Genomic DNA, 24,165 nt, shown 5'->3' with positions numbered 1-24,165 from the left:
AGTAGCAAGTGGTCCTGGAAATTTTAAACTGTTTATGTCATTTTAATAATGTGTGACTAAAACAGTCTAGTCCTACTTTAAGAAATGCCTATGATTTGGTTTCTGTTGATGTCTGTGTGCGTGGTTAAGGAGTTCAAAATTATGATCTATCTATTGCTCATTTTTGCCTTAGGCTGTCTTCACTGATCTGGAAATTCTTGCAGCCATTTTTGCAGCAGCAATTCATGATGTGGATCACCCTGGTGTCTCCAACCAGTTTCTTATTAATACAAGTGAGTCCTATGTTTATTACACACACACACACACACACACACACACACACACACACACACACAATTATCACCAATTTGGGCAGTTATACTTCATGAAACTTATTTACTAATTAGATCTTTTTTAAAAAAAACAATCATGTAGTAAATATAATACATTCATTTTAAATCATGAAGCCTCGAATATACTGAAAATGAATTTCCTTAGGAAATAATGAGTTACATTATCTGTTTTTTGTGGGTTTTTTGGTCAGATTCTGAGCTTGCTCTGATGTACAATGATGAGTCAGTCTTGGAAAATCACCACCTTGCTGTGGGTTTTAAGTTGCTACAAGAAGAGCATTGTGACATCTTCCAGAACTTGACCAAGAAGCAACGTCAAACTCTCAGGAAAATGGTGATAGACATGGTAAGGATTTGGTATCCCACCCCCTGAAAACTTCTTACTGCTCATTTTTCTAATGTATGCAACCAAAATTCAGGTTTCTACTTCCTTGCATTTACAACAATTACTTTTCTTTTCGTATAGGTCTTGGCCACAGATATGTCCAAACACATGTCCCTACTGGCAGACCTAAAGACTATGGTGGAAACTAAAAAAGTGACAAGTTCCGGAGTTCTGCTTCTAGATAACTACACAGACAGAATACAGGTGTGTATGGGAGCTTCTGTTTTTGTGATGCTACTTCTCTTTTAAAAAGGCATATTGCTTACTGTGACTTCCTTTAGGGATCAAAACAGAAAACATAACAAGTTATATTCTTGGCTTACTGTGGAAAAGGTGTATCCAGAACCTGATAGTTCGCTCTGCTGTGCATCAAAGGACTTCTAGCACAAGGTTCTGGTGGAAAAAGCCAGCCTATTTTCTGGTAGTTGTGCGGCCGGGGCGGGGGGTGGGGGATAACTTTTTAAGGTGTGGATACAAGGCCACCTGCAGCTTTAGCATGGCATAGTAATGGCTGTGGAAGTGACTTGCACCAAAGGGGGTAGTAAGAGGAAACCAGGTGGGACAAACGTTGACTATATGCTACTGTAGATGTTGCAACGCAAAATTTCCCCTGTGCTTGCAACTGCTGTTGGAAACATGACTGAGCTGATAAGCACATTGACATTTGCGCACGTAAACTATATAATCATATAAACCTCTCCACAAGATAGGAATCTGGTGGTTTGTGGTTTCCTACATTCTTCAAACCCACTTGGAGAAGACAGGATCCCACAGTCATAAGGAGTATAATCAGTTCAGTGATCATTTGGATTTGTAGTACAGCCAAGTGTTGTGCAATCTGAAAGTTTCTTCTTCACATGCTTATAGCTTCCAAGGATTAAGACTTGACATGGGTGGCTAAGAATATTGAAAGAAGACGTTTATTCCTTAAAGACAGGGACTTTACCTGCTTTTTCCACTTTGATGCTGATACACCTAGAAACATCCATTTTAGAATATTCCTAGAAATTTCTGTGACTTGAAAAAAATATTTTTATGTGAGGGTACTTATTTAACCCTTATCTTGATGAAATATTTGTCCTACAGTTCCTCAGTGCTTCAGACACAACAGATATGCCAGAAGAGTAACTAGCTTTGTGGCAATGCACAGTGCCCCATGACAAACCCATTGTTCTTCAGTTCTAAATTTCTCCCAGTTGGCACAGAATTCCCATTTCTAAATAAGCATTACATAAATATGAAAGAAAAATATCCCTTCACAGAATCTCCTACATTAAACCTTTGGCCCTCCTGTAGCAACTGAGAGCTACAACAGTTATATAACATATTCCAGCTTCTAGGAAGTAAGTAGGGTGGAAAGAAACATGACTAGACAGACATTCGGATATCTATAATGCTTGGAAAAACAAAGGGCCAGCTAGATGCCAGTCTTGGCAGGCACTGTCTGTGAACCTGCATAAATCAGGGTCACAAATTCTGAATGAGACTCACGAGTTTGACAGCTCAGGTGCTACAAAACCACTTTTCATTTGATTTATTTCCTCCAAGGAGCTCAAGCTGGTAAATGTAGTTTTGTCTTCCATTTTATCCTCACAGCAACTATGTGAGGTAGATTATATGGCATGCCATATTACGTCTTCTATAAAGGTCAGGGGGGGAAATGAAGTGACACTTTTTAGACTACCTGAGGGAGGTTAGGCTGAGAGATAGTTCATCCCATGGCTGAGACAGAATTTGAAATTGGGTACAGTACCTCAGTCTCACTACCATACTAACACTCTGTAGGATTTGCTGACACCCAGATGAACCAGGGACCTTTAGATCTTCAGTCTAACTCTCTCCCAACTGATCTTGAATCAGATTCAAGACACGAGAGTCTGGACACATTTCTTTCTTCCACACTTGTATCTTTAAGGCACAAGCAGTGTAAAATAATGTGGAATGCAACTCTAAGCTAAAGGGTAGGATGGAAGTTTCCTGTGAAGTAACTAATAATAATAATAATAATAATAATAATAATAATAATAATAATAATATAATAATAGATAATAGATAATAATAACTTTTATTTGTATCCCGCCCTCCCCTGCCGGAGCTGGGCTCAAAGCGGCTAACATCATATAAAACACAATATGCATAAAAACAAACAAACAATGGATTAAAATGCATCCCAAAATTAATTCAAATAAATTAAAATTAGACTGGACAAATGGCCATCTTCAAGTTAAAATTGAAAGTGGTTAATACTCACCAGGGCCAACTATTTCCACTGATATTATAAGGACCTGTGAGCGGGCTGGGAAACCTCCTTCATTCTTGTTCATACAAAGAGAAAATGAGTCAGACTGAACCCTGACCAAAGGCCTGGCGGAACAGTTCTGTCTTGCAGGCCTTGCGAAAAGATGTCAAATCTCGCAGGGCCCTGGTCTCTTCTGAGAAAGTGTTCCACCAGGCTGGGGCCACAACCAAAAAGGCCCTGGCTCTGGTCGAGGTCCATCTAATCTCCCTGGGGCTCAGGATCTTCAGGGTGTTGTTATTTGTACTGTAAGGTCCTCCGTGGGGCTTACCAGAAGAGGCAGTCCCGTAGGTACGAGGGTCCTAGGTCGTATAGGGCTTTAAAGGTTAAACCCAGCACCTTAAACCAGATCCTGTACTCCACCGGGAGCCAGTGCAGCTGGTATAAGCAGATGTTTGCCCTGCTCTGCGGTGTGGTGAGCCAAGGCCCAACCAGGATCTAAGAAAAGGAGAGGTTCAGGCAAGACACAAGGCAGAGCTCTGAAGTCACTCCAGCAAGGAATAAACTGAGCCCTTATATAGCAGCAGCAACTAAAGCCTTTTGGTAGCCCTGCCTGCAGTGCAAGGGGCTGCTTTACTTAAAAGAACCAAGCCTTCCCCAATACTGCAGTGGAGCAGAGGAGCCTCAGGTCATCTGCTGTAAAGTCCTCCAAGTCCAAGAATGGCAGTGCCATTGGGTTGGAGAGGCAATGGTCCCACAGCCCTTTTGGGGCTGGTCCTGCATCCCCCATCCCTTCAGGTTTGGAATCCTTGGCTCCATGACCCATGAAACAGGACTCTTGACTCCTAGTCCCTGATTTAGTCCCACTTCTGGGGTTTAGGTTTAGTTTTAGTTTAGTTTTGCACTTGAGCATTCAGGAGAGTGTTACTGCAGCTTGCACAGACCGAAATTATTGCTCATCATGCATATCCACAGTTAATTAGGGTGACATAATATGACCTCTCACCAAATAATCCACATCTTGACTTAGTAAAAATGTATTTTAATGTTCTTTTTATAAAATACTCCAAAATAAGGGTATTTTTTGTGATCAAAATGTTCTTCTTTTAATGTGAAATTGTACAGGATGTGCCAGCAAGTAGAGAATGAAATGTTTTTCTATTCTGCCTGATTATGTGAGCCTTCATATTAATGCAGGTTATGCAATTACAGGTTCTCCGAAATATGGTCCATTGTGCTGATTTAAGTAATCCCACAAAATCCCTTGAACTCTATCGACAGTGGACAGACAGAATCATGGAGGAATTTTTCCAGCAGGGGGACAAAGAACGGGAGAGAGGAATGGAAATCAGCCCAATGTGTGACAAGCACACAGCTTCTGTAGAGAAGTCACAGGTATTTGACTTTACTTTACTCCCCCCACACACATATTCAGTTGGGGTTTTGCCATGAGTGTGAGCTTTTTCTAAGGTGGGGTGGATGTCCTCCCCACCCCCAATTCTGTGTTATTTGCATTTACTGGTAATTCCAGAAGGTTTATTTTTGTATCTGAAGCTGAACACAGATTGATTCCAAATATCTAGATGTCTCTGAAACCTTTGCGGACTTTAGCAAAAAAATCCTCTACTGTCAGCTATGAACGTCTCCATCGTGTGAGGGATATAATCATTATTTTTTTATATTCCCAATTCTAGTTGCAAATGCTTGAGAACCATTTTGGGGTAATGACTATATCAAGGGTAGCCAATACAGTGTTCTCTGTATTCCCATCAGCCCCAGCCAGCATGGCTAATGGTTAGAAATGATGGGAGCAGTAATTAAACAACATCTGAAGGGCACCACATTGGCTGTGCCTAGGCTTGAGTAGTGGAACTTAAACTATAGGGACTGAGTGCTCACTAGGCAGTGGCGTAGCGTGGGGGGTGCAGGGGGTGCCGGCCGCACCGGGCGCAACATCTGGGGGTTAGGGTTAGGGAGCGCAAATCCACGGGTTAGGGGGCGCAAATCCACGGGTTAGGGGGTGCAAATTACTTGCCTTGCCCCGGGTGCTGACAACCCACGCTACGCCACTGTCACTAGGTTATCTTTGGCTGGTCTATCTCACTGTCACTGGCTAACCTACCTCACAGGATAAAAATAGCAGAAATTGTGAGGATAAAATGGATGGGAAGTTGTATGCTGCCCTTAATTCCTTGGGAGAAAATCAAATTGAAAAAACCTAATAATAATAATAATAATAATGGAAAAGATAGCACAAAAAGATTAAACAATGTCCTTTACAATCCCAAAACAGGTAAAACAAAGTCTATGCATTTTCCTGGTTCAAGTTGTCTGCTAAGAGAATAAACTTTCTACTTAGTGTTAAAAAAGTTGAAACATTTCTAGCGGTGTTTCTTTATGGCTATATAATGCTGAAGAACCCCACCTTCTAATAACCAGGCAAAGCTATTTAACTTAAAGGTCTCTCCTGAGCATACTCTGCAGGAAGTTTTCGTCACCTTTTGGCTTAAGCTGTCTCAATGGTTACAATGGAATTATAACGGCTCATTTAACATCCTGTTGTGTCTGAAGAAGGCAAATGTGATTTCCAAACCAAACATCCTAGGACTGCGATGGGCTCCTTGGAGAGCTGTTTTCCTGCTCTGTAAAGTTGCCGTCCAGCAGCTTTTGGAATTAAGTGACAAACTTTGGCCAGGCGGAAGACGATAGCTTTTATGGCCGTTCAGTTTTCCCTCTTCTGTGCTTCCTGTTGTCAAGCAGCTTAGAACTAGCACAGTTCAGAGCTTACTCATCAGACAAAACGTGAAGGCATCATTCTTTCCCCACAATGACACACCATTTCCACAGAACATTACTGTATCCCCACACTGAGTGCAAGGGGCTGGGTGTAAGAGCAGTTGCCTCCTTTCTCTTTCCTGGTGGAGGAGAATATAAATATTAAAGGGAAACATCATCCACCCCTCTGCTTCTGTCCAAAGATACAGTGCATTGTGCAAAGTATGTTTACAGTTATAAACTGTTAGAAAACTTCACATCAGAGGTAGGGATGGAAGGACGTGTCAGTTTCAGCTCTCAGTTTCTCTCCCCCCCCCCCCAAGCTTAAATGCAGTTCACCACATTGTGCACCCATTATAGCGGCAGCTTTTCATGTTGTGTATTTTCTTACAGTTCTTTCTTTGGTTCTTAACAAATTTAGACCCGTGGTAACTTCTTTCTCTTGCTTTGCAGGTTGGCTTCATTGATTACATTGTCCACCCGCTTTGGGAGACGTGGGCAGACCTAGTACAGCCGGACGCCCAAGATATCCTGGATACTCTAGAAGATAACAGGAATTGGTACCAGAGCATGATCCCTCAGAGCCCTTCTCCTCCCCTTGATGAACGCAACAGAGACTGCCAGGGCCTGATGGAGAAGTTCCAGTTTGAGCTTACGCTTGAAGAAGAGGACTCTGATGGGCCTGAGAAAGAGAGTGATGGTATCAGCTACTTCAGCAGTACAAAGACACTCTGTGTGATTGACCCAGGAAGAAGGGGTTCCCAAAGTGAAGCTAATATAGAAATTGTGACAGAAGATACATCCCCTATCGATACCTAATATATTGTTATCTGTAAGGGTGAATTTAAATACTTCATGCACATGCAGGTTGTCTTGCTAACTAGCCTGAAATCGAGGTCTTAGGTCAGCACCTACCATTGGCTAAAAGACCTTTCCAGCTACTTGAGATTGGAGTCAGGGTTAAAGAGCGTGTAGTGATTGCTCAGGAAATTAACAGGTGATTTATATTGCAGCTTAAGCTTTGTCAGCCAAAAAAATCAAAATCTGGAACCAGTGTGAGTTGCAACTGAACAAGCCTGATCGTGAACAACACTCGGCTGAAATATTTTCTATTCTTAAGAGATTTTGAAATCTAGACAGGTCTGGCATGTAGAACTACTGATTTGTAACTCTGCATTTAAAACTTGTCCACCTGTCTGCAGACCCGTGTGCCTTTTTTATAAAAAAAAACACTTCCATGTCTTTTCAAGAAACCTACTAAGTACACAACAAAACATGTTTGATATTGATGTATAATTTTTTAAAAAAATATTCCTGTTTTAACGAAATAGGTCTTCCTTTGTAGGGGCAATACTTGTTTCTTTATTGCAGTTTAATCACGTTGACTTGCTAAATAAAGCAGGGTGCCCTCCTCTTTGCATTACTGCACCATTGGTCACTTTATCAACCCTGCAAAACCTGTGTTGTTAGCTACTGAAAAATGTCCCCCCACCCGCCCCTGGTTAATTGTTTTTGACCTTTCTTTTGCACAGGATAAAGTGTAGCTTTTTGTTCCATAGCACAATACAGCACATGTAAAAGTCAACATACTGAGGTAATGTGATGTACATTCTCCTCCCCCTGTTTTTTTAAAAAAACACTCGGTGGAAGTTGCACGCTTGGTCCTTTGTGTTTTCTCCTCCCCACTGTTCATGTCCCCTTTTCTCTCTTGCACTTGCCTTGAGCTCTAACATGTCCAGTACTGTTTATAACAGTGTATTTATTACTTAATGTATATAATGTAATGTTTTGTAAGTATTAATTTATATAAATTAACATTGCCTGTCAGTGGTGATGTTACTTGTGTAGAATACTCTGCATAAGAGTTGCCTTTCTTGTAACCTTTTGTATTGCATAAAGTAGAAAAACCTGAACATAGCTTAAAAGAGACATATTGAACCCAGAGAGGGCATTCAGGTAGCATTGGCTCACGGGGGTTTCATTTCCACTGGCATTTGGGAAATCATCACAGTTGGTGGGTGATGGAGAAATATTTAGAATCATCTGTTCAGATGATGTGAAACTACTGAAACTTTGAAAGAGGAAACCTACAGTAAAATGCCACAAAATGTTAAGTGTCAGTTTCCAATTAATGAACAACCCAATGTGAATTTCTATGACAAAATGTGAACTGGTGTTATAATTGTGCCGTGAAACTTCTTCCAACAAAGCTTGTTAGGCATGTATACAGTGCCAATCTCAGTTTGTAAAACTATGTTCCAAGCTTTCAGTCCAACTTGTGACTAACTAGTTGATGAAATAGCACAGTTGTGCATGATCAATGGGTTTGTATGTCTGTTGAACACTGCATTGTTCCAGGTGGTTATTTTGTTTCAAAGTTTCACACAATGTATGTTGTTATAGTATTATATATTGTGTTCAGATGCATTCTTAAGAGATTTTTATATGAAGTGAATAAATTAAAGCATGACTTAGGTTGGGCTTTCCTAGATGTTCTTTTTAGTTATCTACTGTGCTTCAGTTGCATGTTTAATGCAGAATTTTTAAATTGGTGGTAGTGAACAAGGTATGAATCGCTCAACACAAACACACATACTAGTCACTGGTAGAGACATGATACTGAATTAGGTAAATCTCTTACTGATTAATAAATACATAAGAACACAGAGGGTGAAACAGATTTTCTACCTTAAGAGTCTCATACCCTGCAGCAAGTTATGGCAGTGTTGTGCCCCATTAATTTCTATAAAACTCAGCAGGTTTTTAAAAACTTATAAGCTGCCCCATGGAAAATATTTCTGAAACGTGGGGTATAAACGTTATAAATAGGGAACAAAACACATAAATTCATTTCATGGGCTTAATAATTTTCCTTAGCCTCCATCTCAACACCAATTGGTATTAAATGACAAACCAACATACACCAGTATCTTAAACCAGTTCCCCACAAATGAAATGCCCATTTTATCAGCATTGCAGAGAGCAGTAAAATGTAAGCAAAACTGTCTGGGTACCTGAAAATTAATATAGAAGAGCCATGTGCCTCCTGGTGGTGGCTGGAAAGGAGAAGCTACTGAAGTTTGTAAAATGTCTATGCAGTAGTGGTCTTAATTCTATATTTTAACTAATAAACACATAGTTTTTCATGCGTTGGAGAACTTCCCAAGAGTGGCTGCACAAATCACCAAAAACAAAATGTGATGTGACTGAAGCCATTCACTACAAGTCATTCTCAGTTCCTAATCCCAAGTCTTCTTTGTGCCGGTGATACAGGAACAAAGGTCATAGGTAAATATGGTCTCAGGTTATCTTGGATAACCTCTTAAATAACCTTTTTGTCTGCTAATCTATGAATAGGTCAGGTAGAGCACATTCAAATGCCACTTACCCTGGTTTGTCACCTAGATTGCTATGGGTATGATGTGAAAGTACCTGCAGTTCTAAATTTTGGATTGCCAAGGAAATATGATTAAATTATATCATTCTTTACTGCAGAATATTTGAATGAAGTGGTTAAACATAGAAGAAGCTGGAGAGGTAATGAAGACAGATCTCTTGCTGTCAACCCCCCCCCCAGCCCCCGCACACACACTATGACACTCTTTAGGGGCACAGGTGGCGCTGTGACCATGCCTCTTGGGCTTGCTGATCAGAAGGTCAGGGGTTCAAATCCCCGCAACAGGGTGAGCTCCTGTTGTTCTGTCCCAGCTCCTGCCAACCTAGCAGCTCGAAAGCATGCCAGTGTGAGCAGATAAATAGGTACCACTGCGGGAAGGATTAAAGCTAGTTGTTCTGGACAACTTGCCACACTGCACAGTCCTAAGAGGGAATGAACTCAGCCAAATACTGAACAATCTCTAAGAACTGTTGCAAACCCTTTTTATAATCCCGTGGAGGCATTTCATTAATGGCATCCACTTTGCTGTCCACGGCTTGATAATAATAATAATAATTATTATTATTATTATTATTATTATTATTATTATTATTATTATTATTATTTATTACTTATACCCATCTGGCTGGGTCTCCTACCCATTGCCAGTAGTCATATTTTTCATTTTTCATTGAGGATGGCAAAGGGTTTCTTCCTTGCCAAGTTTCTCTGGACATCAATATCTGTGTGAATGTAAAATTGTCTCCTGACAGCCTTCTTGAAGTTCTAGGGTCAGGACACAGCCTAAGCGACCCATTCTTCTTTTGTATAATACTTCAGCTACTCACCCATGCTATAGGCTGTCATGAACTGGCAGGATGATGGGGAGGAGGAAGAGAGTCCCAGCGAGGGGTGTAGCCAGGACTGGGACACACTGGGGCAAGCAGGGGATGGGAAAGGAAGTAATCAGAGGGTGACAGGGGATGGATGCACAGGAACCAGAGCAGCAGGACCCATCACCAGAGCCAGAGGGCTCTTGTCCCCATGAACACAGTGGGCTCTGAGATGTAGGGAGCAAAGGGAGGGACGTTCTAGGAGGCTGGGGCAGACAATAGCTCACAGCCCAGCTCCCTAGCTGGCCAGGTGGGGCTCATTAGCTCTGGGAGAAGGCATGTGATTCCTCAGCTGGAGTAGGCTCAGAACAGGTGAGGGTCACAAGCCTCATCAAGCCCACATGCTGCAACCAGCAAGCAAAGAGGGAAGCAGAGCTGAGGTGCTGTCTGCTCAACTGCCCCTGTTGATAGACGTTGGCTTGAATGCTCCTGGACCTCTATGGGACTCTGCTTTGGGTTTGACTCTGGACTGTATTCTGATTGCTGCACTTCAGAATTGGCTACTTGGATTGACTGTGGACTGCGTTTCCTGAGCTTTGGACTTTGGTCGTGTGGCTTGACCCTGGACTTTGGATTTGCTGCCAGTAAGCCAGGAGTTCAGGACATAGACTTAGTCACTTTAGAGATAACCCAATGAACCTGAGGTACTGTGGGGCTGGTTGCAGTTGGTCCTCTATGGTGTTGGAGATATTCCTGCATCCATAAACAACTAGGGGCACAACTTAGTCTACATAAATGTATGTGTGCTGCCGAAGAGAGCACTTGTCTACATAAATGTGATGCACACCTGGAAAGTGTCTCAGACCAACAAAAACATAGGAGTGTGCTGTAAGGAGCTATATTCATTCACACACCTGATGAGTTGCATAGTCTCACATGCTGCGTGGCCCACCTCAAAACACCTTTCTTGCAAAAGGCTACAAATGTTCCTCTTGGTGTAATTCTTGTCCCTCCAAATGCAGTCAGGGTGACACTTGCTGGGATTGGTTTCACCTTCTTGTGCAATAATTTGGCCACATTCTCTGCACAAGTGTCCAGTTAGAAATAAATAGGCTTGCCAGCAACAGTAACTGGAACACCAGGGAGCAGGGGATACCTTTTGCACAGCATCCACAAAGGATTATGGTCCTTGTCCAGGAGTTGATTAACAAATGTCTACAGCACAAGTTAGGATTTAAATAAAGGTTTCTTAGCAACCTAGCCCTCAGCCTGCCTGAGCATGCTCTACAAACAGCATGGTTATTTAATGAGGAAGACAAGCAATTCTCCAAACTCACAAGTTTGTGCAAGCATCTTTAAATCAGTGACATAGTGATTAGTGCTTTCCCCTTCCATCTGAATTCATGTGAAGAACTTGTTTCTGTCAAGTCATTCTTTTTAGGAGTGCGGTAGGCCTCAGATTTGCTGGTATCAAATGATATATTTTACTTATCTGACTATTTGGTGAACTGAAAGATATTGAAAACCTTCCTAGCCTCTTCCCCAGGCACATGCAGAAATAGGACATTTTTTGATTCACCATCCTTTATAACTGCATGGCAAACAATGCTGTATACTTCAAATTCCTGCTTCCACTTTCTCCAGTTGCTGGCCACATTGCCCTGAAGTACCAGCTTCCCTGGAAACTCATATTCGTGCCATAACCACTGTGCTGAGATGTCTATGGGGAACAGGCCCAGCCCTGACACCATGCAATATGGTTCAGTGGATCCTTTGTGTATCTACACACATGGTTGCATACCTTCCTATTAACCCTACACCACAGCAGAACTACAGAGGAAAAACAAATAGCTCTGAGGCTGGCTTGCACCAAACTGAATTAGTAGAAGACTGACACACAAGCACACTATAAATCCCACCCACTAAGGAGCAATTGTTAACAGTCAATGTCATTTTAACCCTTTACATGCCATATATCACAGGGCTCATCTTTTCCACAGATTTTTGCATTTAGTGTTATATGCTGTTACCTCATTTTTGATTTTGAGTTATATCTTCCTATACAGATAACAAGTTTTTTAAATGGCAGTTTTAAATAACAGAAGAGGTTTGTAAAGCACACAGAACTACCCACATGGGGAAGGGAACAAAATGGGGGGGGGGCTTAACTGAAGTCATCTAGTTGAGTTCATGATAGTGCTGATTCATAGCTAAGCTTCTTAATCATTATGCTAAACTACACCAGATCTCAAGTTATTTTGCCACTGATGATTGTGTTATATTCTGAATTTCATATCAGTGATGTTGCTCAAGCACGGTGATTTTCTAAACAGGACCAACCTTTGCTCATCCTTCCCTAACATGAACTGGAAAAGACTAACGTCTGATATTTGTGCATTCAATCATAAATCAACAGCACCATCTGGTGGAAAAAGGGATAATAAGTCGTCATGCACCAAATCACTCTACCTACCTGTCTGGTCTTCTTCCTCCTTCCCTGACCCCTGGTCCTCCTCCTCCTCTTCCTGTTTTTGCTCCTTCCTGACTCCACCAACTACTCTAACTCTCAATTAGCCTTCTTCTCACCAGCACCTGGCTATATATATATATGTGTGTGTGTGTGTGTGTGTGTGTGTGTGGTGTGTGTGTGTGTGTGTGTGTGTGTGTGTGTGTGCACTTCTTCTGGAACTTCTAGTCCTGCCCCAGCCAATCTCACCGTCCAACTGAAAATTCAAAACTCAAATGCACCAATCAAAACAAGCATATTCTTATGCATAACGAGAATTCTAACACCAAGCAATATTTCACTGGGCCAGATAAAAAAACTCCCCACAGCGAATCCATTACAATGTAACATTACCCTACAAATGTCAGAGCACATTACGCAATGCCCGTTAACACTTCATTCGAATAAACAAGATTCCTTCACAGAAGCACAGCCAGGTTTGCCTGGTGCCTTCATTATACACCAGGGGTCAGCAACCTTTTTCAGCCGTGGGCCAGTCCACCGTCCCTCAGACCATGTGGGGGGCTGGACATTTTTTTTTGGGGGGGAATGAACGAATTCGTATGCCCCACAAATAACCCAGAGATGCATTTTAAATAAAAGCACACATTCTACTCATGTAAAAACACCAGGCAGGCCCCACAAATAACCCAAAGATGCATTTTAAATAAAAAGACATTCTACTCATGTAAAAACACACTGATTCCTGAACCATCCGCGGGCCGGATTGAGAAGGCGATTGGGCCGCATCCAGCCCCCAGGCCTTAGGTTGCCTACCCCTGTTATACACCTTTAGGTGCTAGGCAAAAACATTTCTCTTCAGCCAGGCCTTTGGCTAACACCCTATATCCTTTTAAACGTGTCTGTGGGAGGGGGTGGAGGAAGCGGGTTTATTGTTTTGTTTTGTTCCTGTTATGTATTTTGTGTTCTTATTTTGTATTTTCAGGCTCTGAGGTGTACGGATGAAGGGTAGTATACAAATTTAATAACGAATAAATAAAAAGCTGCCTTATGCTCAGTGCTATTTTTTCTAGAAAAAGAGGTGCTGGAACTGAGTTCTGGATGAAAAAAAAGTCCTGCTTTTACAGAGTCAGACCATTGGTCCACCTATTTTACTAGCTGGCCGTGGCAGCTCTTTGGGGTTTCAGTTAGGGATTTTTCCCCTTGGGACCTTTGGCATGCAAAACAGGTGCTCTACCACATGCTCCACCCCATTCCCAGTTGTAAGGTGGAGGGTGAGTCACCATACACCCCATCAAAATTTCCCTGCCCCTCTGCAATTTGTGTCTGTGGGAGGGGAGGGGGAATGATATACTTTAGCAATGGAAGGGTTAAAGTAATAGAGTTGATTCCTAGAGAAGAGAGACAGACAGCACTGAAGAAAATGGCTGAACAATGTATACAGGCCTTAACCCAACCATAAGAGCAACACAATGCATTATCTACATCTAGGGAAACTGAGCAATTATTACAGTATGTTAAAAAAAAATAGGCTTTTCTGAGCTACAGAAACAAAAATAATCTTGACAGGGAAGACTTGGGAGGGAGAGATGTTCCTGACGCTCTGCAGAAACACAGTAAAAAGTAAACAAGAAGTGGCTATTCCACAGTAATTACCCTCATGCACACCCCACAACCTGTGATATAGGGTGTCCCCCCCCCCGGAAACTCATAGGAACTCAGTTCCAGCACTCTCAGGTGAGTTCCAGCACCTCTCTGGTGGGCACCATTAAACAACAACAACAACAACAACAACAGAACAGGGAAGGTGTTCATGGTGAGTTTCAGCACCTAGAAAAATAGCACTGGATATGGGGATAACTTGGCATGCCAATGGCCTGATAGCAGGTGAGAATGTACAAGCACTATAATAATCAGAGATACTGAGATCTCAGGAAGTTATATGAGGATAAGTACCAATAAACCTAATGGGGCTTATTTCTAATATGATTTAGGCCTCTGGTTTTTAGTAGACTGCATATAACAATGGGCAGTGGATCCCAAAACATGAAAAAGAATCTAAGTATTTGTCCCTTGTGAATAATTACTGTACATACCTGCTATATTGCTTTGTCTGGCTATAAACATGCGTCTGATGGACAGAAACAGAAGCTTAAAGAACTGAACTAGAACAATTGTTTTAGATTTAAGCTATGTTGCAATATCTGTATATGGTTCAGAGAAGTATATATGGAAATATTGTGGTTGGGAAAACCACACAATTATACATATTGTGGGTTTTTGTTTTGTTTTAATGGTGCATTCAAGACGTAGTTTCTAAGACAAAGTTTATACAACTGCTATTAAAAAATGTGGGGTGGGGGAAGAGGAGTAAGGTTACAATCCGATGCCCACCTAGCTGGAAATAAGCTTCACTTAAGTCAGTGGGTCCTACTTCTGAATTTACATGTATAGGTTTGTGCTGTAAATTGTTTTGCAAGCTCTTCACACAAACTAGATAAATGCAGATTTATAGCAGCATAAGGACAAGTAGATGGAATAGACAGAAATAACTGATGCATAATGCTCTATATACTTAAGTGTGGTGTGTTTTGTAATGGACCATATCCTTTTAGTGTTTGTTTTTGATTTGCTAGAGGCAGCTTTCGCTTGGTGTCTATAAACTGTATTCCTCAGAAACCACAGCAATATCAGCTGTAGGGGGAAATTTCACTTTCCTTTTTAAAAAGAAGCTGTCATGTGACAACTGTTTCCTTCAGCAAAATAAAGCTTTGAAGTAACCAAAAGCAACTAACATTCCATTTTCATTGGAAACTAAAATGCTTTTCTCCCTGAAACAATTTTAGATGCTATAAAATTGAACATGATGAACTAGGACAGAGAATAAGAATAATTGAAGTGCTCAGACGATTGATGCCCACAAAGCTGTCCTTAACATTTAAAGTATGCAGCAGGGGAGGAATCAGCATCCCAAATCATATACAGAGACTTGAGTACAACATAACTCTTAATCCAGACTTGTAAAGAAACCTTGCACATTTTGTGTTGGTCTGCTATGGAAATGCTGGCTTTTAGCTTCTTAGCAATGTACTAAATAACTGCATTGTACCAAGAGGACAGGTGGAAGCAGAATGGAGTGATTTGTTCATCCTCTGCCAGCTCTCTGTGTTTCCATGCTGGTTGTGCAGGAATAAACTGTGCTTCCTTTGTAGCTGGTGCAGAAATCTAGTAGGCTGGATGGAGCGATCCACCACCCCTCTGCCAACTGGAATTGATGGCTGGTCCACTTAAGAATTCAACCTAACAGTGCTGGGCAATTTTTCATTCACCAGGACAGGCCAGTGGCACTCAAGGGCCTTTAAGGGTTACGTGTGCTCATCATAGCAGCTACCACTGGTAATTTTTGAATATGTTGTAGGATGGAAGTGTGTATGGATCCTCAGGCACAGCATTGTGCACTGGGAAGGAAAACATGTGAGGTTGACACAGTGGTCAAGTCAACTACATCCATGGGTGCATGTTTCCTAGATCTCCAGGTAGGGATAAAGTGGTTGTGTTCCCTGGTGGAGAAGAAGCAAATCCAGCACCAAGGCCCTCCCAATCTGTTGGTTATTTGCCTGGGTGATAATTATCTGTGCTCACGCAGGTACATAGACTTTGTATGTCCATTGCCTAGGCCTCACGGCTGCAGTGCTAAGCTCCTAGGCCGGCTTAAACCCCTCCCTGGATGCCCAGTGGGATCTTGGTTTCTTGGCTTGTGCCACACCAGGATCCAGCATGTGGGAGATTGAAGTCAAATACAACTAACAGTCATAGGGCTAGTTAGTGCATGAAGTACCACAGAGTTGTATTGTTAGATAGACTCAGCTAGGACACACCCCTTCCTTCCTTCCTTCCTTCCTTCCTTCCTTCCTTTCTCTCTCTCTCTCTCTCTCTCTCTCTCTCTCTCTCTCTCTCTCTCTCTCTTTCTCTCTCTCCCTTGCAGCATGTAACGAGATGGAGGTGTGTAAACTTGCTTCAGAGCTTACAGCATGTGTTTGGAACTATATTCTGTACTTTCTACCCAGTAGAATTTTGCCTGTATTATCTTTGCTGCTGCATGGAACAATGCATGACTGAGACCTTGAATCTGTAAGTAAGTATTTTAAACTTATTTAACAGTGTGTGGTCTGCTCTAGGGGCACAAAGAGGTCAACTGTTATGCACCACTGAATGGGATAAAAAATGGTTTAACAACCTATATCTCCAAGACTACATTGCTGCTTATTTTTGTGAGTTTAATATTCTGCTTCTGGAGCTCACTGTGTGCTAGCCCCATGTTTTGAATCTAGGCACCTATCCATTTTCTTTTTGTTGTTCACCTACACATGTGGGTCCTTATACAGCAGTAGTCAACTCACAAGGTTGCAATGGGTTCATCACAGCCACATTGCTGAATACTATTCCAGTAGCAAGGACTGCTTGGAATGATGACCTGATCCTTTCCCTACTTCTCTGACAACCCCACTCAGCTGCTGTATAATCAAAGCTGTGGCCTGATGGGAATTGTAGTCCAGCAGCACCTGGAAGCAAGAGGTTCCACACTCCCAACTTAAAGAACTAAGGGTTTAAGTTAGAGTATTGAGAGCTTAAATTAGTATGCAGATGATGGGAGGCCTCTCCTCTTTCAAAGGTGTATAGCACCTTGAAGATGTGCACAGATGGCAGCTGATGCAAGACTTGATGTGTGGTGCTTTATTTATTTAAATATTTTTTTAAAAAAATCTGCCCTTCAGCAAAATGATCAGCCATCTGTAGATGAAAAATCACAGTTAAAATAGATTAAGTCCAGTTTTAAGCACACTAACTAGGAAGTAAGCCCCATCGAGTCCAGGGGGATTTACCTTTGAGTAAAGATGCATAAGATTGCACTTGAAATTAGAGCTGCAGTGCATATGTTCAAACATTGCATCTTCTGCCATGGTTCTAATCAAATCAGCCAGTTTTAGGAGATGTTCAACTGTATTTTGAAATACGGTGCATGGAAAAAGCCACAAAGAAGGACATTGGCTTCCCCCTAAATTAAAACAAATCCTTTAAAATAAACAGTATTTGCATCTTTCATGTAACTATTGTAGCAAAAAAAGCTATAATTATGATATGTACTGTCAAAAGCAAAAATAAATAACCAAAACAAAATCTAGATTTGTATTTTGCATCAGATGAAATATTAGCTCAGGCTGACATATGTATTTACATGCAGCAGCAAGCCTAACCATTAGATGTCAGTAGTGTGCACAGTACAAGACTGATATTTAGCTGCCAAATCACCAGCTCAGATAGTCACCATGATAAACACTTCATTTCCAGTTCCAAGAGGCAGTCATTAACCCTTTAATGATGTAAAATGTTCAAGGGCATGGGGTTTTTGAGCTCTTAAACTTTCAGCAGTAGGTTACTGTAATGTTAAGGGAATCTGGTCTTTTTGTTTTATATGTTCCAGTTCACCAGAGTCTGGAGTAGTTCCAGTCCAGGTAAGGTTACCCCTTTCTACATGACAAACTACTTCTGAAAGTCCTCTCCATTTCAAAAGGGCTGTGTTGCATTTTGAATGGGAAGCTGGTTCAAGAGACATGGCCTAAAAAGCCCTCCAGCTACATGGAGCATGTTGTACAATTATTTGGATTCTAGCCAATGTCTGCATCCATTCAAGGAGAGAGATAAAGGAATTTACTACACTGTAAATTCACTCTTCTGTCTAGAGTGTAGCTTTTATATCTGAAATAGCACCACCTCTTGGTCCTCTAAATCAAGAGAGTTTATGAAAGCTCTGGATCGGTGTTTGAATGCAGTGGTGGCCAGTAAACTGAGTCCTGGGAAGAAAGGAGGCTCTTTGCGTCATTCCCATGTTTGGGAAATTAGCAAGTTGCCAACTACAGTCATACCTCGGGTTACAGCTGCTTCAGGTTGCGTTTTTTTGGGTTGCGGGCTGCCAAAACTCAGAAGTACTGGAATGGGTTACTTCCGGATTTCGGTGGTTGTGCATGCGCAGAAGCGCCGAATCACAACCCGTGCATGCACAGACATGGGTTGCAAATGATGCAGGTTGTGAACGTGCATCCCGCACGGATCACGTTCGCAATCTGAGCGTCCACTGTATGGCTATTCCTAGACAGGGATAGCCTGATCACTGTAGTCCATGTGTTGGTAACCTCGAGGCTGGATTACTGTAATGTGCTCTAGGTGGGGCTGCCCTTGGTCTGGTTTGGAAACTCCTGCTGGTGGGGGCATCTGGTCAAGAACATGTGATGCCAAGGTTAAAACAGCTGCATTGGCTGACCATATGCAGACGTGCCAGGTTCAAGGTTCTTGCATTAATTTACAAACTCCTGAACAACTTAGGTCCAGGGTACCTCAGGGATCGCCTGAACCCAAATATTCCAACTAGATCACTGAGGTCATCTACTGGAGTGTCACTGGCCATTCTATGAGTTGGTGAGGGTCATTTGACAACCACTTTAGTATCTTTGGCCCAGTCCTTATGGAATACTCTGTGAATAGAGATTCGGCAGGTAGCTTCAGTGTCAACTTTTAAATGCCTGCTGAAACCTTTTCTATTACACCAGGCCTGAGCAGGCAATTAAAAATACATCTTTCCTCAATGGTTAATTGATGTCTGTTTTTAACCTTTTTACATGTTTTTAATTGCATGCTTTATGTTCCATTGGTGTAATCTGTTTTGATATTTTTTATGATATAGTGGCATATAAATACTTTTATAAATGAATAAATAAAAGACAAAGTCAATCTGCTAACTTTATAAAGGGTAAGGGCTTTCTACTTTCCCAGACTAGAACTGAAAGTGGTGGGAAACTCTTGCCCTGCTTGCTCAGCCTTAATTAACATGAGTAAATAACTGAAGGGCAACTGTCAGTTAGTTCAAATTTCATTGTGGAAACTACTGTGCCTTTAACATTTGATAGAGCTTGTGTGCATTTAATGGTTGCATTGCCAACATAAATTAAGCAGGGAAAGCTTTCCATAACCAGAAGATCCACTGATGGGAAAAGCTATTACCTGCTGTATTTTTGCTTGTCATAATCAGATTTTTAAAATAATAATAATGCAGGATCACTGCCAGGAAAACACTATAATGCATGAGCAGCAAAACACCAGTTTTAATATTTGCATTAAAATAGTATATCTGAATGCTGTGGATCTTAGTCTCACTTGTGCTTGAACTGGGTAGCTGTCTTCTCTAAACTAAATGGAAATGATAAACTAATCTATTGAGCATAGCTATGCAAAGGTTGTGGACTGTGTGTAATAAGCTACTTCAATTCCTTGTGTAGTCCTGACACTAACATACCTTCCTCTCACCAGCCAAGTAGCTCTGAATAGATTTTGGAGTGTCCCCGTTTGGTTAAATCAATATTACTTGATTAAGCATTTTAAAGAGAGCAACCACATTTTATGTTTACTACATATTCAGAGTTCTGTTGTGTGTGTTTTTTTAGCTAACCATCTGTGTTTCTGTCAGTCAATGGCTGAGAAAAATTGGATGGGGTCCCAGTCCTTCTGGGTCATAGTCTTTTGCACTGGCATAGTTTCCTAGACCACATGGGGAACCTGATGCCCTTCAGATGTTACTGGATTTCAGCTCCCATCAGCCATATCCAAAATGGCTGATGGCCAAGGATGATGGGTGTTGTAGTCCAACATCTGAAGGACATCAGGTTGGGGAAAGCTGCATTAAAATGTGCCTTATAATGTATAGCACAGTAGTTTAAATGTCATAGTGAATGAATGAAGACATGTTTTCAATGCCTCTTTTGAGGGTATTTTGCATTTTTGTAATCAAATTTAGATGGGACAGGGCAATTCATAAAGGTTTCAGATACATTATTTGAAGGAAGTGTTGTTTTTAAGCATGCCAAGCAACGCCTAACTATTAAAAGAAAATCTAAATACAGTTTCCAATGTGTCCTTAAGAGTATTTGCTGACTTATTTAATACAGCAAAATATGAGTGTGCCTAAGAAGACCTGCTGCAGGCAAGAACAGAGCTCATATGCCTTTAATTTGTGCAACCAGGGAATCCCACCAGGTGCAGCTGGTTATTAAATAGAGTGGTAAGGCAGAGAAAAGCTGTACCTTCAGCCACACAACTGTTCAAAGATTCAGGGAGTCGTGTCCTTGTGTCTAGCGGTATGTCTGAATTTTAAAGGAGTTCCTTCAAACAGTGTAAAGAAGCCATCATTACAGATAATGCCTGCCCTTCGTAAAAACAGCTATGTCCCATCTCAATTGGTGTGCTTTAGTTGAATGATCTTTGATAATGTGAAATACATTTCAGAAGGTTTTGCGATGGCACTATCTATATTAGTCATCCTGCTACTTTTTTTGGGGTACATATCAGTTAATTAAATCTGCATGCCTGAGAATCACAGATAGTGATACTGTGTTTAGTGGAAAGAAACTAGTTCTCATGACTTCAGTTGCATTCGCTGATTCCTGTCCTTGTTTATTCAGGAGTAAATGGATTACTGTGGAATGGACTTACTCCCAAAGAAGTACCAAGGACTGCAGCCTGATTTTCAGGTAAGCTTTATTAGTAGGGTTTGCTTATAAGGAAATTTGGTGACAGTCGCATTGGAAGTATTTATGCATCTTTGGCGAAATATGTAGGGAATGATTTGTGTGTAAGTTCTTTCAGTATATAGAGATGTGAAATTCCCTTACATAGAAGCTAGGCTTACAAATATCCCTGGTTTGAGCTTCAAACCAGCCCAAGCAGCTGGCCTCTAACTTACTATTATCCTTGTAATTAGACGTAATTTATTATTATTATTATTATTATTATTATTATTATTATTATTATTATTTTATTTTATTTATTTACTGATACAGTGCAAAAGTTGGGAAGCGCAGAAATATTGGTGAGCTTTGGTTTCTTACATTGAAAAATCGAGGCGCTATGTACTAAGGAGGTGATACTGCCTCTCTTATCAGACTGTAGCAGACTGTTCTGTCAAAAAAGATCTGCCTCTTGACAGTTGCCCATTTTAAAAAGCTCTGGATAAGTGGAAATATTAGCTGTCAGGTGAGTCCTAAGGATTCTTGCAGAGTGCTGCTAGACAGCAATTCCTGCATGTGACTGGGAGAGATGTTTCCCCACCTGTGTGTTTAACTATATTAAGATGGCTTTGCAGACTGGATAAGCTTTGCAAGGCAGGATAGTGCAAAATGACGTAACAGAGGGACAAAGATGTTATCCTCTGCGTTTTTATGTTTTTTAAAAAAAGTGAAGCTCTGTAGCTTTGAGTGGGGTTTTATTTCCTGTCTTGCCTTTGTTCTAACTCCATGGAATTATAGAAGTGTCTTTTCCCTGAGTTAAATAAAATGTTTGTAGAAGTGCTTCCTTCCATGGTGGAGGAAAAGGCTGAATGGACATTGTATGTCACTTTAGTATGTCCAAAGATGGGAAGTCTTTCTGTAGAGCTGAAATGGCTGTGGAAAGGAGTAATTTTGGTAAATCTACCCGTGGCTGATTTATGAAAAGCAAAGCAAAAGGGCTTGAATTTGGGGTTTTGTTTTGCCAGCCATATAGTTAGACCACTGGGGTACCCTAAATGATGTAATGAAACACTTACCTCCTAAATTTATTTAAAGTAAATCAATTGTTTTAAGTATAAACTTGTTTTACAGGAATTGAGCAGGAGTTGCTGGTTAAAGTATGTAAAATAAAACAGTTATTGCTAAAGCCTGCTTCTTACTGAAATGGTAAACCTATGTTTGGCTGCCCACACAGCTCCGATGTATGTGAGGAGTGTGTCACATCCGAAAGTTCCTAAATAATGAAAGCTAAGTATTTGGGAGAAGAGTTATAACTTTACTACTCTCCCTGACATGCTAGATTTCTGTGTGAAGGAGTTTTGTACTATATGGCTTTTGTACAGAGAGGAACTTTCGGTTCCACCTGCAATTTATAGTGGCACAGTTCAGGCATGTTTTCTATCTCTCCCAGAACTAGGCCCACAAGAGACCATCTTAACAAATGCCATGGCTTTCGTTGTTTATGGTTTTTTATTGGTTTATGGGGTTATATTTCTGTAAAAGTGGAAATACTGTATTGAGCTGTGTGTTTAAAAAGGAGACCTGGGAAGTAAAATGCTGTCTTTGAATCCCTGTGTATGACCTGAACTGCTCTCTGTACCCAAAGGCGTAGGTTAATTGTCTCTACTTACACGGCAGGGAGGGGGGTATTAAGTGAGGCAAGTTGTGCTGTAGCTGATTAAATTTCTCCTGTACACTGTACACCACTCTTACAAAACCTATAAATTTTGTATTGACAGACTGACTGTGAATTTATCTGTAGATCTCTAGTTTCTGGGCAACAAATGAAGAGGCAGCCAAAAGTTTCCTAGTTATTTATAGATGCACCAAACTCAAAGCGAGTCACCAGCTAAGTACAAATTGGATTGAGATCCTGTACTTCTGGTTATGTAGAGTTTTTTGGCAGGATTCTTATGAATAGGAATGAAAATATCCACCTTCTGAAATTTCCCCTTCTACAACACTATTCAAGGTACCAGAATCATGTCCTTCCATTATCTGCTATTACCTTTTGCTCAGCTGAGTTTTGGGTAGGAGTCTCATGTAAAAGACTGGGTTGAAAGTTTCATAGTGTAGCAAATGACTTCGGAATGTGTTCTTAAATAAATGCTCTCTTTTCCTTACCAGATTATAAAGAGTGGCATGTACAGTGCCTAAAAGAATAAAGCTCTCTATTGCACAGGAGTAAACTTTGCATAAGGGATGAGGGTGGCGCTGTGGTCTAAACCACACAGCCTAGGGGTTGCTGATCAAAAGGTTGGCTGTTCGAATCCCCGTGACTGGGTGAGTTCCCGTTGCTCGGTCCCTGCTCCTGCCAACCTAGCAGTTTGAAAGCATGTCAAAGTGCAAGTAGATAAATAGGTACCGCTCTGGCCGGGAAGGTAAACGGGGTTTCTGTGCGCTGCTCTGGTTCTCCAGAAGTGGCTTATTCATGCTGGCCACATGACCCGGAAGCTGTCTGTGGACAAACACCAGCTCCCTCGGCCAATAAAGCGAGATGAGCGCCGCAACCCCAGAGTCATCCGCGACTGGACTTAACAGTCAGGCATCCCTTTATCTTTACCTTTAAACTTTGCATGTTTAGATCAGACTGGCTAGACTCAGCAATGAGATTATCACCGAAGGAGGAAGAAGGGAGGATGACAGCACAAGTGGTAATAAGATTATGTAATTACACAGTCCACTAATAACTGCCGAAAGAGCAGCCTGGGTTTTTAAAGGTTTTTTTTCCAGTTTGCAGCATCTATTCTTTGTAACCTTTCACAATATTTTCAGTAGAAAAAGAATCTCTTGCATTCAGGCTGCAATCTTATACTCTTACGTGTGAGTAAGACTCATTGCAGTCAATGGGACTACTTCTGAGAATCTACTGAACAGGAAGCAATAAAACAGGGGTTGCCAATCTTTTTTGGATCAATGGACACCTTGAATTTTCAGAGTGCTGTAGGGGGCAGGACATAGCACAAAATCAGACAGTACAGTTATGGTGAAGATAAGTTCTATTGAATTCAAGAGAACCAACTCCTAGGTTAGTACATATAGGACTGTAGCCTAAGGATCACATAGAGGCCAAGGCAGATGGATCAAACCTAGAGCACACAATTCACTCAGAAGTGTCCCTGCACAAGGCCCACTGAAATGAGTAAGAGCTGTGCTAAGCCATATTT

General features: G+C 41.3%; 2 protein-coding genes across 8 annotated transcripts in view; both read left to right on the top strand.

Moving 5' to 3' along the window:
- The window catches only part of PDE4B (phosphodiesterase 4B), a 245,354-nt gene extending 237,151 nt beyond the window's left edge, over positions 1-8,203 (top strand). For all 5 annotated transcript variants that reach the window (XM_053392154.1, XM_053392155.1, XM_053392157.1 and 2 more), the window contains 5 exons: positions 173-272; positions 524-678; positions 799-921; positions 4,166-4,348; positions 6,182-8,203. In XM_053392154.1, the coding sequence (XP_053248129.1) occupies positions 173-272; positions 524-678; positions 799-921; positions 4,166-4,348; positions 6,182-6,547 (927 nt within the window). In that variant the 3' untranslated portion in view covers positions 6,548-8,203. The remainder of the gene's footprint in view (positions 1-172; positions 273-523; positions 679-798; positions 922-4,165; positions 4,349-6,181) is intronic.
- Positions 8,204-13,699: 5,496 nt separating this feature from the next.
- Positions 13,700-24,165, top strand: part of SGIP1 (SH3GL interacting endocytic adaptor 1) — a 137,167-nt gene continuing 126,701 nt past the window's right edge. The window contains exons 1-5 of one of the 3 annotated variants that reach the window (XM_053392131.1): positions 13,700-13,916; positions 16,475-16,535; positions 17,887-17,917; positions 20,915-20,983; positions 22,738-22,851. The gene's annotated coding sequence lies outside the window, so the exon portion shown is untranslated. Of the gene's footprint in view, positions 13,917-15,058; positions 15,801-16,474; positions 16,536-17,886; positions 17,918-20,914; positions 20,984-22,737; positions 22,852-24,165 lie in introns of those variants that run through there. The other 2 variants (XM_053392133.1, XM_053392132.1) reach the window with 2 other exon arrangements.

This window comes from Podarcis raffonei, chromosome 6, assembly GCF_027172205.1.
Source record: "Podarcis raffonei isolate rPodRaf1 chromosome 6, rPodRaf1.pri, whole genome shotgun sequence".
Classification (NCBI taxonomy): domain Eukaryota; kingdom Metazoa; phylum Chordata; class Lepidosauria; order Squamata; family Lacertidae; genus Podarcis; species Podarcis raffonei.
This window is presented reverse-complemented; position numbering and strand designations above follow the sequence as displayed.